Source organism: Hirundo rustica, chromosome 3 (assembly GCF_015227805.2).
Source record: "Hirundo rustica isolate bHirRus1 chromosome 3, bHirRus1.pri.v3, whole genome shotgun sequence".
NCBI classification, from domain to species: domain Eukaryota; kingdom Metazoa; phylum Chordata; class Aves; order Passeriformes; family Hirundinidae; genus Hirundo; species Hirundo rustica.
In genome coordinates, this window is record NC_053452.1 from 254,193 (window position 1) to 268,709 (window position 14,517).

General features: G+C 45.5%; 1 protein-coding gene across 2 annotated transcripts; it reads left to right on the forward strand.

Annotated features, from left to right (window-relative positions):
* The first annotated feature begins 895 nt into the window (after nt 1-895).
* Nucleotides 896-14,495, forward strand: ENTPD6 (ectonucleoside triphosphate diphosphohydrolase 6). Of its 2 annotated transcripts, none has more exons than XM_040060883.2 (14): nt 896-927; nt 2,353-2,694; nt 3,996-4,072; nt 4,485-4,628; nt 5,064-5,139; nt 6,357-6,392; nt 7,551-7,639; nt 8,891-8,970; nt 9,884-9,948; nt 10,312-10,413; nt 10,871-11,011; nt 11,909-11,965; nt 12,550-12,662; nt 12,923-14,495. In XM_040060883.2, exons 2-14 carry the CDS (start codon nt 2,436-2,438, stop codon nt 13,010-13,012), a joined length of 1,329 nt encoding a protein of 442 aa, XP_039916817.1. In that variant the 5' UTR covers nt 896-927; nt 2,353-2,435; the 3' UTR covers nt 13,013-14,495. The 2 variants fall into 2 exon arrangements, with proteins under 2 accessions (XP_039916817.1, XP_039916818.1); XM_040060884.2 differs by lacking the exon at nt 896-927 and adding an exon at nt 989-1,008.
* The last annotated feature ends 22 nt before the right edge of the window (nt 14,496-14,517 follow it).

Here is a 14,517-nt window from a genome sequence, read left to right on the forward strand (position 1 = left end):
TATTTCAATTTCAACTAAGAGAAATAAATCCTGTGCTATTTTGCCCCGTCCCTGGGGAAATGGTGTTCCTGACACAATACTGCTCTCTGCTGGCCTTGACCTGCTTTTCCTCAACCACCTGAGATTTGCCTTCCAGCGTGAAAAGGGGAAAAAAAAAATATCTTCCAGTGGTTATTTACTGGTTTTGTTGTTTTGTTTGTTGGGTGTTTGTTTGTTTGTTTGTTGCCTGTTGCTGCTTCACTTGTTGGTAAACTTTTTTTCACTTACATGTATTTGTATTTATTCCTCATTGGTAGAAGGGGATTGGTTAAAACTAAAGGAAGATAACTCATTTAGAGCATTCACCTCTTAAATTGTCTTAAACCAAAATACTACGGCCTCTTTATCAGGACTGCTTAGTAATTATCATACAAACTATGTGACCCACCTAATTTCTGTACATGCTCAGGGGAAGGGTCTTCACCTGGGCAGCACCTTTTTGACCTACGGGAGTGATTTTTTTAGCACTATAATGAACATATTTCAGCTACAGAATACATGGACCGTGAGTGTTTCGCCAAGTTGCCAATGGATACATCAACATCTTGATGTACTTCATCCCTAGGAGCCTGCTAGCTCCACGGGGTCCTTGACTAAGGGACGGTGATGTTAACTACCACCTGATTCAAGATAACTTTTACACATTCCACATTCTCCGACACTGTTTCTCCAGACCCTTCCCACTTCGGGGCCTTTCGCCTCCTATTTTTTTCCGTTTGTTCGCGTGTTTGGTCGGCTGGCGGGGTTGGTTCGTTTCTGTCGAGGACGCGCCGGCGGCGCTCCCGCCCTGAGGGGCCCGGCCGCCGCGGGACCGCCCCCCCCCCTCCCCTCACGGGCCGCCTCGCGCCTGCGCCCTGAGGGCGGCGGCGGCGTCATGGCGGGGGCGGCGTGAGTCTGGGAGGGAGGGAGGAAAGGAGGGAGGAAAGGAGGAAAAGGGAGGACGAAGGAAGTGCGGGCGGCGCGACAGAGGTCCGTGTGTGAGCGAGGGACACCCCGCCGGGGGGTGGGGGGCGGGTCGGGCCCGGGCTCCCGGCTGCCGCCTGCGTTCCCGGCTCCGGGGCGCCAGCGGGAAGCTTTTCCCTTGCAGCAAATCTTGGCGTCCCCTGACGAAGGCGGGGAAGGGACAGTCGCGATTCTCTCCGGGCGAACGGCTTTAGGGGGTTAGCGCTTCCAGGCCGCTGTGCCCCCTCTTTTTTGCAGCCTCCGCTTTCCTGCGGTGGAGCTCGTGTCGCCTGGAAGGATCGGCCGGTCCCTGCGGCTTTTCTCCCTCCCGTGACATTTAGCTCTGGTTATAGCAGCTGAGGCCTTCCTGGCACCAGGAGGATCGGAGTGATCACCCCACAGACCTGCAGCGATTGCCACCTGCACGTCTCTGCCTGCTGATAGAAGCCAGGAAGATTTTTCATTTAGCTGCAATGCCATCTTTCTGATTTCTGTGTCACGACTATCAGCAGTTCCCTTTCGCTGATCCATTTTTTATGTGCATATGTGCCTGTGATTTTGTTTTCCTCCATTTTTATGAAATTTTGTCTTACCTGTTTTTGGAAATACTCTGTAGTCACCTTGATTTTAAATTCCTCCCCTTCACGCCTTCTGTATGCTTCCTAAATTCACATCAAGAGGTGACATATGTGTCAAAAAACCTTATTTAACTCAACGTCATCAATTAGTTTCCTTTCTCTTCATGACTCTATCAAAAAAGGAAAATTACATGTAATTTTTCTCCCCATAAATCACCACCGACTCTTTTTTAATCATCTGAATGATGCTGTGTGAGGGCTTGTAGATTTTGGGGGTTGTGGTTTCTTCCCTGTTATTGAAGGTGGGTGAGAAGGGCACTCAGTTCCCTGGATCTTGCATCTTGCCTTTCAGACGTTAGTTTTAAACTGTCCTTGTCCAGTCTTCTGGGACCTCCCTCACCATCCGGGAACTAACACAGAGAAGCTGTGGGTTCTTCGTCCTCAGAGTTTTTCAGAATGCTCTTGGATATAGCCCTTGGCCTCATGGAGGGTTCCAACATGAGCTGCTGTGAGCAGGAGGTGTGATGAGGAACCTCTTGAGGTTACTGTATTTTATCTTCTCTGAACCCTCCTTATTTTGTGCCTTATTAGGCCTCTGTAGCAGTGGGAGAAAAGAAAGTTTGTGCTGCTCCATGCCTTAGAGGGAGCTGTGGGACTGAAAGAGGTGCTAAATGAGGCTGCATTCCTTCTGTTCATTGTGATAGTAGTGTCCAATGTCGTGGGCATCATGCTTTTAGATCCTTCTACCAGGTTGGGAAAATAAAACAGATCTTTTCTCTTCTGTTGGATGTAGGAGTGTTGTGGGAGCCGCCTGTTCTGCGTGAAGGACAAGGAATAGACCACTTGATAAAGGGAAGAAACAAAACACCCCGTTAAATGGAAGCCATGAAGATATCAAAGCGGTTCTTCGCTTTTGGGATTTTGACTTGCATAGCTGTTTATGTTGCGTACATAAAATGGCACTTGGGCTCCAAACCGTTTGTGGGAGCCACAGAAGGAGTTGCTGAAAGCAGGGGAGATAAACTGACCCATGGGGCAGTGACCACAGATCTCTCTGTCTTTTATGGAATCATGTTTGATGCAGGAAGCACGGGAACTCGCATCCATATATTTAAATTTGCACAGCAGCCAAGAGGTATGTCCTGTTCCTTGTGTGACAGATTAAGTTTTCCATAAACTGGGGAGGAGATTATTGATGACAGGTTTCTAGGGTTTAATTGAACATACATGCTTCAGGTCTTTCCAGAGAGCTATCAGGACGTATATTATGGTTCAGGTATGTGTATTTGGATGAAATTATGAAAATGTTCAACAAGGAGAAAATGCTATAATGTCAGAATATGAAATAAATAGCAGTTGTACTTCTAGAATAGTGTTGAAGAAAGGCAATTTTTCATCACACTGGTGGAAGAGAGAATTATGAATTCAAACTGTCTTATTTCCGCAATTTTTTAGGTTGTTTGGTGATTCCAGTTCCTGGCAGTGAGCTGCTTCTCTCTATAGTGTCTGGTTTAGTGCGTCCTTGGCTTCACTGTTAGGTGTAAACTGCAAAACAAAACCTGCAAATCGTTTGATTAAAATTGCTGTGTATTGTATCTGGACAGAAACTACTACTGAGAATTGAGACAAAGAGTGCAAAAAACCTCCAGCTTTCCTCTGGAGTAGTAAGCTTCATTTGTTCATATGTTGTCAGGTCCCCTTTGTGAAACTCTCAAAGAACCTGGGTGGGTGCTGTTAGCAGGTGATCTAAAGGCTCTGCTGAGGATTAGCAGTGTGGGTATGGCGTGATGGGCCTTAGGGTCACATCATGGGTTGGTGTAAGGCCCAGCCACCAAAGGCGTTAAACAACAGTCCGTGGATTTCCATCTTTTTCTGTATCTTCAAGTTTTTGTTTCTTCCTTGCCTGCTTCATTTGAAACACAATTTCAGAATGTATCACAGCAAACTTTATGGAGTGTAGTGTTGCCTGGACAGCAGCTTTATACAAGGTACTGCAGCTTTCCAAAATACTGAAGTCTGCATCCGTCTGCTGCCATTGAAAATAGTGCAAAAGCTACCATTTGGTTTTGCTTCAGTCAAGTTTAGCCAGAACAGGGCAGGCTGAAACAAGAGGTCATTTTTTGTAGGTGCAGTTTGAAAAGCACATGGCAGGTGTAAGGCCTCAAAGAGAGCTTGCACCCACATGGTGACTGATGTGCATAGTGGACAGCAGCACCTGCCAGCCAGTGGTGGCTTTAAGAGTGGTTTTCTTGGGTTTTAGTGCCACAGCCAGGGCTGTGTTTAAAGGTCAGGTGGCTGATAATAGTTCATTAGGCAGAGGCTTCAATTGACTTCTATTAGCACATAATAATGGGATTTTTTTTTTTTAATTCTTTCTTTTTGTGTATGCAAAATTGTTTGTACCATTACTTATTTTGGAATTCTGCTTTTGAACAGAGACTCCCAGATTAACCCATGAGACGTTTAAAGCACTGAAACCAGGTCTGTCTGCATATGCTGACGATGTCGAAAAGGTAATTTAAGTTACTTCTTTCCTGTCTTCTTACTTCTGGTTTGCAGGGACTTAGGGACTCCTAAGAGCCAGACTTAGGCCCAGCTCACAGTGTTTTACAAAAGCCTTTGCTTTCCAAGAATTTGTGATGCTGCCTTTTGAGCCTTTTGTAGCAAAAAATTTGGTGGCAGAGAGTTCTGTTTCACTGTTTGAAAGAGTGACTCTTTCTGTCTTGGGCCTGTTGATCAATAATTCCCATTATATCCACTAGGCCTTATGCTGTAATGGGATGGAGTGTCCTGCACCTTCTCTTGACCCCTTTTGATGCTGATTTGTCTCTGTTTCACATCACAGTGAATTGTAGCTCTGATCAACCTTTTGATCTTTCAAAAGAGTTTTTAAGATGCCTTTTATTGTACTTTCTCTGCTCACAGAGTGGCCAGGGAATAAAAGAGCTCCTGGAGGTGGCAAAGAAGGAAGTTCCTATGGAGCTGTGGAAGTTTACTCCTCTGGTCCTGAAAGCCACAGCTGGCCTACGGTTGCTGCCAGGAGAGAAAGCTCAGAAGTTGCTGGAAAAGGTATTGTCTCTTGTCTTTCCATTTTCTTTCCAAAGAACATGCTCCTGTTAAAAATGCAGCACTCTGGGACGTTCCTGGAAGCTAGGGTGTCCATCTCCTGCTTTTCCCATGTGTGTATAATACCTTGAGGGTCACCAGTTCCAACAAAGCAAACGGGAGTCCTTTCCCTACCCATGTCCATCCCTTGTTAATGACATTTCTGAGCAGTCTTCATGCTTGAAAACCCATCACATCCATCCCTATTTCTGCACCAAACTGCAGGGCCAGCACATAAAGGCTGCTGCTTGTTGGACTCTTGAACTTCAGACAAAGTGGTGAGCAGCAGTCAGGATCTGGCCCAAGAAGAGGAGGAGGAGTGTAAAACTGGGCTTTTAAAAAGCTTGTTTTTCAGCTGAAAAAGTATTTTTCTGAATGTAGCTTTTCTTTGAACTACAGGTGAAGGAGATTTTTCAGGCATCCCCCTTCTTTGTGAGGGACAATTGCGTGTCAATAATGAACGGAACAGATGAAGGTAGGTAACTATGGAGACTCTTTCTGCTGTCCTGGAATTTCCTGCTGCACTGTGACAAGTGCCTACCTTCTGCAGGGGGAACCCATAGGAGAGAAGCGGAGTTTTTATGTGGCCAAATGCAGTGCCTGCCAAAGAAATCTTGTGCCATGTTTTCCAGTTTGAAGTCCTGAGCTCTGTCCTGATCTTGAAAGCTCTTGAGTGTTGAGCAGTTCCTGTAGGATCACCAGAAAGCCACTGTGCATTCAGCACTTCTAGGAAAGTTTCTGAATATCTGCTTGTTGAGATGGTCTTCAACAATTGTGTTAGCCCACTCTGCTCTTGACAATGCTTGTCAGAGCCCTCTGGAAGTATTTGATCATAATGGTAATTATAACTCATGTGAGTTCAAGCTGAAAAAAGATTATTATATAGGGAAGAAAATACATGCTGAAGTAAGTTCATGTTCATCCAAAAATGTTGAGGACAGAATGTCAAAATTCTAAGTAACTGAGTGTTGAAATGTGTTTTAAATCTGCTCAGAAACCAAGTTTTAAAATAGCTGAGGCTGTTTATGAGTTTCACTTCTTGCTACTCAATGGGGGAAAGACATTCTTTTTCTTTAAAAATCAGTAATGGTAGTGGTAGCCTAGGTTCAGCCAAGGATTGAAGTGGGCCGTGCTCTCTGGCATGCCTTGAGTTTTAACCACATGAATAAATATTTGAATTTGTTAACAGAGGGCCACTGATTCACCTATTTTATGGGGAACAGTTTATAAAACAAGAAAAGGACAAAACCAGCATAGCTTGCAAAATTGCTTAGAGGAAAACGAGCAAAATTAGAAGACTGAAAGATGAAAATTCTTAGTGCTCATAAAGAAAAGTGGAGTGCCTGACACCAAACAAAAGCCAACAGTGGATGTTTTCCTAGAAATTGAACAATGTGAGTTTCAATCTCTTTGTATTTCACAGGTCAAAAACCTAGGCAGGAAGTCGCAAAGGCTACAGTCCTTAGCTAAATGACAGAGTTCTCCAGGCATTTCATACATGGGGCTTCTCTCCCAAATATCGCATAAGCTCTGATGGAGAAGGTCATTCTCTTTGTTCAGATAGCCTAATCTTGGTCCTGTCAGCCAGTGACAGTTCTGGAAACCTTGTAATATGGCTTGACTTACTTGTTGCTGCTGTTAGATTAAATGTTGTGATCTCAGCATGTGTCTTCTGAATCTTTCCCTTATTAGGTATTTCAGCCTGGATCACAATAAATTTTTTAACAGGTATGTGTACATGAGCACGTGTATAAAGATATGACCAGTGCTGTGAAATTCCTGCTCTTTTCTGCCCCTGTGTGGAATTTGCTCATTCATTGGGTTGGAATGGGAGAAAGAAGACTCTGAGAAGTCAGCAGTTTGTTTTGGCCTGGCCTATTTAAGTCATTAGGATTTTGTCCATTTACTTGATGCAGTGAGGAGTTTAATCCTTTTTCCTAGATGTTTAATGTAGCTTTTCTTTCAGTTCCCTGTAGGGTACCAGAGCATTTTATTCCTTTTTAGAGCCTGCTGTGACTCTGGCTAAATTTTTTGTGTGAATATTCTAGATGTGCTTGGCAGCTGCAGAGCGTAAAAGAAAGTGCTGTGCTACTTTCTTACAGATTTATAACACAGAAATGCCACGAGTGTTTACACTGCTGAGTGAGAAAAGGGTAGCTGAAGAGCAGAGAGAAAACTAAGCTGAAGACCTCTCTGACAATACATAAAGCACTCTGCCATCCAAGTGCTCTGTTCAGCACACAGTGTGTGGAGCACAATGTGCTCTGGAGCTTTTTATGCTCCAGGAAATGTCAGAAAGGGCAGGGATCCTCAAACATCAGCTATCGTGAGGTATACCGACGTACTTGGCACAAACTGTCCTTGTCAGGAAGGTGCATTTGAAGGATCTGACTGAGAAGAACTAGATCTAAATGAGAGCAGAGGTCTTGGCTGGCAGCGGGAAGAATTCCAAGAGAGCAGAGTCTCTTAGGCCAGCTCTTTTCAGTCTGTCATCCCTTTGGCCATAGGAATCTAGAAAATATTGCTAAGGGATGGGGGAGAGGTGGCCAAGAAAACCACATTCCTCTGTGTTACAAAGTGGTTACCAGAGCAGAGTTTGCAAAAGGTCTTTGCATCCAAAATGTTTAGGAGTGCAATAACGAAAGCTGCTGTGATTAGGACAGGAACAGCCACCAAAGAAATAAGAGACTCCTGTCACTTGAAGATTTTCAGGTCTGATAAAGCCAGAATCAGTGCCCAGTAGATAACAGTGCAATTTAGTGCTGTGCAGAAGCTGAGAGTGGAGTTAGATGGTTCTCTTTCCTTACCACTGTACTCCTGGTTTTGTTCCTAGCCAGGTTTTCACGGTGCCCACCATGGCTTTCTCTGTTCTGTCACACATTTCAGGCAGGCTAGATGACCCGCAGAAGAGAAGTGTAGGGATGCTGGATTTGGGCGGTGGCTCAACACAGATCACCTTCCTCCCCCGCACCAAGGTAACGCGAGCATGCACACTGTTGGGAAATGCTGCTGCAGGAATCTGTAACCACTCAGATTTCTTTCCCCTGGAAACAGAGCAAGAGTTTCGTCAGCGTGACATGGAGCCAGCCACGCTTGTGACTTGGTCATATGTGCCTTTTTATAGTCAGTCCAGATCACCACTCTTTGTCCATCCTCTTTGTCCACCTCCATGGGTGAGTGGTGCTTGTGGAGAGTCTGCCAGGGCTGCTTCATCTTATGGAGGACACCTCATTCACCTGAATGTCTTAATCCTTGACTTTCAGTTTGTACAGTTTATAGCAAAGAACCCAAAAAACAGGGCTATTAATGAATTCAAATCCAGCATTTAGCCCACACTGGGGTTTAAGAGCACAGTAAGGTGCCTTCTCAGTCCTTGTTTCTGATTGTCCTGAGTTCACTCAGTTACAAATGCCATTTCAGCTTCCTGATGTGGCATTTTTTCAGGTGTTCTGTGAAGCCCTGTGGTTCTGGTATTGTAAGGCTCTGGCCTGAGGAGAGATAGCGCTCATAGCAAAGCTGCACAGAAGCAGAGGGATGGGATGCTGTATCCAGTGTCCCAGCCTGGATAATCAAGACATTGCACCGTTTCAGCAGAATGGCAGGGGATGTGGAGGGTCCAGGAGGAGGAAATTCTGTACATAGAGAAGGAGTTAAGATACGAGCAACATGAGCAGCACTGTGGTCTGAGCTTTGCTCCCCACAAACACTCTAGCTGTGCTGATGCACTTGGAGAACAAGCTACCCTTTCATTCCTTCAGACCAAAGGCTGATCCTCGCTCTGTCCCTTGGCAAGCACAGGGATGTCCTTTTCCTCTGGCTTGTGCAAGTTCACAGATGAATTCACTCGAGTAGGAAGTTAATGCGTGCCTGGCCTTCCTATTAGTTTGCACACAGGTCCTGTAGTAGGGATCATGTGAAGAGGCAGTTGCTTGTAGCCTCTGGACTAAAGCAGTTAAGAGCTGGAGTAAAGATTCCTTTTTAATGAAAGCATTTTATAGAGCATATTGGTGTGGACACAAGTATAACCAGTTTAAACCCTGTCAGGTGAAGACACTCTTAGCTCCAGGTTTTGTGGTCGTTGTGCCTATCAGCAGTCAAATTGAAGTCCTTGCAAATTCGTTTCTCTCTGAATCATGCTAGGATTGTTTCAAGTGTTGGAAGATTACCTTGTTGCTGTTTGCTGCTGGCTGGCAGAAACCTGCCAGTGACGTCTTTCTCTCCCCCAGGCAACTCTCCAGACCTCACCATCTGGCCACACAACTTCATTTCAGATGTTTAACCACACCTACAAGCTGTATTCGTACAGGTTAGTTGTGGAAAAGAGAGCACAGTGCTCAGATGGAAGCTTTCTGTGAAGCCAGGGAGACTGAGGTGTTTGTCTGGAGTGGGGTCCTCCTAAATGAATACTGTGAAGAAGCAGAGAAACTTGAGCCATGTGATTTTGGTGGATTAAGCCTGGCTGCCCACCAAGTCCCTCAATCACTCCCATTCTATTAACATGACGGGGCAGAAAATATGACCAAAAGCTCATGGGTCAAGACAGGGACAGGGTGGCCACCAGTTATTGTCATAGGCAAAACAGGCTTGACTTTAATTTAATTTATTTAGTATTTAATTTAATTTATTGCAAATTAAACAGTAAGATAATGAGAAATTAGAACAAAATCAAAAACGGTTTCCCTCCACCTCTCCCTCCTTCCCAGGCTCAACTTCACTTCCAACTCTTATACCTTGTCACCACTGAGCAGCACAGGGAGATGGAGAATGGGGCTTGCAGTCAGTTCATAGTGCTTTGACTCTCTTGTTCTTCCTCACTGTTTTCCCTGCTCCCAGTGTTTTGGGCAGAGGCCAGCAGCTTCTTCCTGCCTGTGTTTGCTGTGCAGTGTGTGTGGGCTCAGAAAGATCTGTATAAAGTGTCTGGACTGCCTTTGAGGAGGGTAGGAGTACCCAGTGAGGTGCTAGGAGTAGAGTTAGGGAAATGCCATTGCCAGTCTTCCAAGAGCCAGATTACAACTGACAGCTATTGCCTGAGCTTTTTCAAAGAGAAGTTATCCTTCTGGATAAGGGCTGTCACACTGTTCCCCTCGTGTGCACGACCTGCTGACTTGAGCCCCTTTGCCACAGCTGTGTAGAGGAGACTGGCATGTCCCAGCTCGGTTGTCAGTGGAGTATCAGAGGAAGGAGGTGTGTTGCTCACAGAGGCTTTTCTCCCTTTGCAGTTACCTGGGACTTGGGCTGATGTCAGCAAGGCTCGCCATTTTGGGAGGAGTTGAGGGGAAACCCTGTAAGTTATGGGCAGTCCTCAGATCCTGGTTCTGAGCTCAGGGTATGTAGTGCTGTGATGGGGGGAGGAGCCGTGTATCTCCTTCCCACTGGGCTCGAGGTTCCCGAGTGGCATGTGGGCTCCTGTCACCATGGCTGGGTGCGTTTGAGATGGATGAATGCAGGAGGTGACACTGAGAGATCCCAGGACACCTGGATTCTCGCCAGCCTCAGGCTGGGGGCGGGCACGGGACATCCAAACCATGGCTGGGCTGTGGAGGGGCCTTGCTGTGGCTGCAGGACAGTATGGAGCAGGGCTGGGGGCGAAGGATCTGAATGTACTCCTTATGTCTTTTCCTAATGTGGCTTTGTTTTACTTCTGCAGTAGGAGAAGGGGAGGAATTGATCAGCCCTTGTTTACCACCTGGCTTCAAATCCGAATGGCAACACGCTGAGATAGTGTACAAAATTAAAGGACAGAAGGCAGGTATAGTGATTTATCACTCTTGCTATCTAGGTTAGCTGCTATTAGCACAGTAAATTATATACTCTCATCCTCTTTCAAAGACACCAGACTGTTTACTGTTCCGTCTGCCTCCTCTTGATGTGCTGTCAAAGAGATCCTGCAGTTCCTTTGTCATGTGCCATGATGTACCTGTCCAGTCAGTAAAGCTGCTGAAAGTGATGCAGATGGAGTTGAGCAGTCCTTGAACAGGTCTTTCAAAATCCTTCTGCCTCAAATGATATTGTCCATATCTGATCTATCACATAGTCCTAACCTGAGGATGGTAGGTGTCTGCCTCTGAAAGAAGATGTAGATTTCAGTTCTCTGTGCAGAGTTTTGCGATTTTGCAAAAAGGAGCCTGTTTCCTGGCAGATCCTAAATAAATTCTATATATATTTAACTCTCAGCCTGTAATGTGATGGGTTTTTTTGTCTTTTAGGTGAACCTTTGTACGAGTCTTGTTCTAATAAAGTGGCAAAGATGCTCTACAAAAAAGTGCACAGAGCTGGAGAAGTGAAGGACCTGGACTTTTACATTTTCTCCTACTACTACGACTGTGCAGCAGAGGCTGGTCTCATAGGTGGGTCTGCTCCTGAGTTGGTTTCATTTTAAATGGCAGGTTATGGAAGCAGTGGGAACACTTGCACACATCGTGATGCTTTGCTAAGCTGTCATGGAAATTAGTCTGTTGTTACACTGCTGTGCAGCATTGATCTTGACTTGATATTAATTTCTATAGAGAAGATACCAGGGCTGTGAGATAGGACCTACAGCATTCGATAATAGCTTTTAAACAAAGTGTTTGCATTTCAGAAATGGTTGTTGCCTAATTAGGTCTACAATCCAAAATAGAAAAAACTTCATAATGATAAACAAATTTCTTGGGCAGTAAAGCGGTAAAAATTATTTGGGCTGTGTGTTTGCTTCACTGACCTTTTTAGATGGAATGAAGATTTTCAGATATTTCTGCACGCATTCAGAATGCATCGCATCTCTTTTCCAGTGGTGTGCTTGTGTAAAAAAGGCTGTCATATTCAGTGGTAAAAAGCAGATAATGAGATCTCAAGTTAGTTTGGACAAACATATACCCCCCTCCTCAGCCACTCTCTTTTTACAAATAATTTCAGATTCAATGTGTTGCAGAGCACCAGTGCCCTGTCAGATCTCCTCACAGGTGTTCACTGTCAAGGCACCACTGGACAGGGCAGAGCAGAAATGGGGGCCAGGTGAGATGGTCTGTAAGCTCTGTTTCTGTAGGAAACAAGGCTAAAGGTTCTTCATAAACCAAGGCTTTTGAATCTATATTGAGAATCTTTTTAAAGCCCTTTTACCCTTAAAACCGGTCTGAATGTTGACATTGATTACAGTGGGTCAAGGTCTGATTTCAACTTTTCAACAAAAACAACTTTTATGACTTGAGTCTACAATTGCCCTTATACAAAGACCATAAAAAACTGTTGTTTTTTTTTTCTTTTAGATAAGGAAAAAGGAGGAAGCTTAACTGTCAGTGACTTTGAAATTGCTGCTAAATATGGTGAGTAAAATACAAACACACATTACAAATTGTGTGTAAATTCATTCCAGGTGGCAAATGTGGGACACTCTAAGAAGCCTGATGCTTTTAAGTAAATATCAAATCCTTCTAAATAGCATCTAACCAACATTTCTGCTTATTTCTGAAAATCTCACTTAATTTCATATTAACTTTTGCCTTTGCAGTGGGTATTATTTTGAGTTTGTCTTTTTCTTTTGTTTGTTTTTTTTAAATTTGCCTTTGTCAACACTTGTTGAGTGCTGGTGCTCAAGAAAGATAATACACCTGAGGTTGCTCATCTACTGGAAGACTTGAAGTAGATAGAAGAAAGGTTCTTTTCCTGGAGAGATACAAGAAACTGCTGTCTTAGGAGAGAGACAGAATGTCTTGATCTTCCTTACAAAGCTTATGTGCTTTTCCTAATGTGTGTAATGTCATATCAGCCCCATGGTAGCAGGTTCCATCACTGCTCAGTTCAACTAACAAGAGCTGTTTTGTGGATTCATTTGAGATTTCTCACAGCAGGGCTGTTGTTAGACCTGAGCCCACAGTGTGCATTCAGACGCTGTTTTCTTTCTTCTCAGTTTGTAAGACCATGGAAATCAGCCCTGGAAACAGCCCTTTTCTCTGCATGGACCTCACATACATCACCTTCCTGCTGCAGGAACTGGGCTTCCCGAAGAGCCAAGGCTTTAAGGTGAAGCTCAGAGTGGATTTCTGGGGAGAGTGGGCAGGAGGGTGCCGAGGCAGGAGTCATCCTGCCAGGAGCTTGGTTCTTGATTTACCTTCTTGCTACAACACACGGTCTGCAATCGTGGGTGCAGCAACACTCTTCCCTCAGTGGTGGTAACTCTAATAATCTTCAGCACTGTATGCACCTTGCATGCTTCAGATTTTCCCAAAAAATTGTGTTTTAACTTTTCTGTTTGCCTTTTTTTTTTTTTTTTTTTTTTCCAGCTTGCCCGGAAAATTGACAATGTTGAAACGAGCTGGGCATTGGGAGCCACTTTCCATTACATCGACTCACTCAATAGGCTGCAGTACTAACACTCTGTCCTGGTTTGGGACAAATTTGGGAGAAAATAGAGGGGGACTTTTTGGAATTTCCCTTTTTTGGAAGCCCAGCATGGGAGACCCTGTTGAAGGGTGTGCTTTTGGCTTCCAGAGCCCTTAGGAAGATCACCATGAGCTACACTCCTTTCCTCCCACCCCCTTGCCAAGTCCCCACCATCGCTAGCTCATTTTTACAGTGCAGAGTGTAAAGGAAAAGCCTTGATTTGACAGCATGTGCCGTCAGCTTAATGTAAAACTTGATAATTTTGGAAGGAAAACCAGGACTCTGCAGGACATCTATGATCTCTATGAGAAAAACCCAGCTTTTTTGGACTATGCCTGTACTATGTGCTCGCAGTGTGCTGAAGTTGCTGAACGGTCACTCCAGAAGGAACTCTTTACCGTCCTGATTTCAGGGTGTTTTCTTCATGTTTGTCAGCAGTTTTCAGTGATGATTTTTATTCTACTACTCCTGTGTTCGAAGGTAAACTTGTGTGTGTGCAGAAATGGTGCTTTTACACATTATGTTGCTGACAGGCAGCAGCTTTGAAACGCAGCATGGAAGTCACAGCTCTGTGTTCCGGTTGCTGAAGGAGAAAAGCTCAGGAAGACTCTAGAACTGGATATAGGCGTGGAGGCATGAGTTGGAGCCTGTGTGCCCTGTAGGGTTAAAGCCTCATGTTGATTCCCTGACTGTTGGGAGGTGGATGGTGGAAGATAACATCAGATTTGCTGGATGAGCAAGGCCTGAAAGCTGGGTACAAGGATAATGATGGATTTGACAGTTCTAGAGCTGGTCAGAGGAAGATAGAGGAATAAGATGCAGCCACAGAAATAAGCCCTGAGCATGGCTCACTGGACGTTGCAGACTTTCATGCCCTGGCAAGGTTGGTGCGGGGCTGGGGATGAATGCATTTGCATGGTATTTTGGGTGTCTCTTTCTGCAGACACATCTGCACTAAATGAATGTATTGTGGTTGCAGTGAGCCAGGACAGGGTAGCTGAGGAGCTCCACTCCTGCTGTGCCTGGTACGCGGGCAGGGAGCGATCAGAGGGGCCGGAGGGGATATGCTGTGCTTTTTGTAATGTAGCTGTGGATTTGTGATGTATATGATGAATGTATAAGGACCCAAGTGGTCTTTCGGGGGTGCAGGAGAGCCCAGCTTCCCCGAGAGCCCCGACTCGCGGGCTCAGGGCAGCAGTACGTGACACGGCGGTCTGCTGTGTGCCACGGCTGCCGGCTCCGTGTACCGGGGACGCTTGAACCTCGCTCTGCCGACAATAAACCCCCAATTTAAAATCGGAACGTGGTGCCGGGGTGGCTTTTAGCACCGGAGCCCGCACGGGGCGTGGGATGAGAAATCCCTGCTCCGACCCCTCGTGCCGTCAGTCACTCCTCCATCCGAGTCCCCCGGTGCCGTGCCAGCCCCCTCCGCCACGGCAGTCCCCAGTCGCCCTCCCGGTCCCCCTCGGCCCTCCCCGGCAGCGGCCCCGGCCCC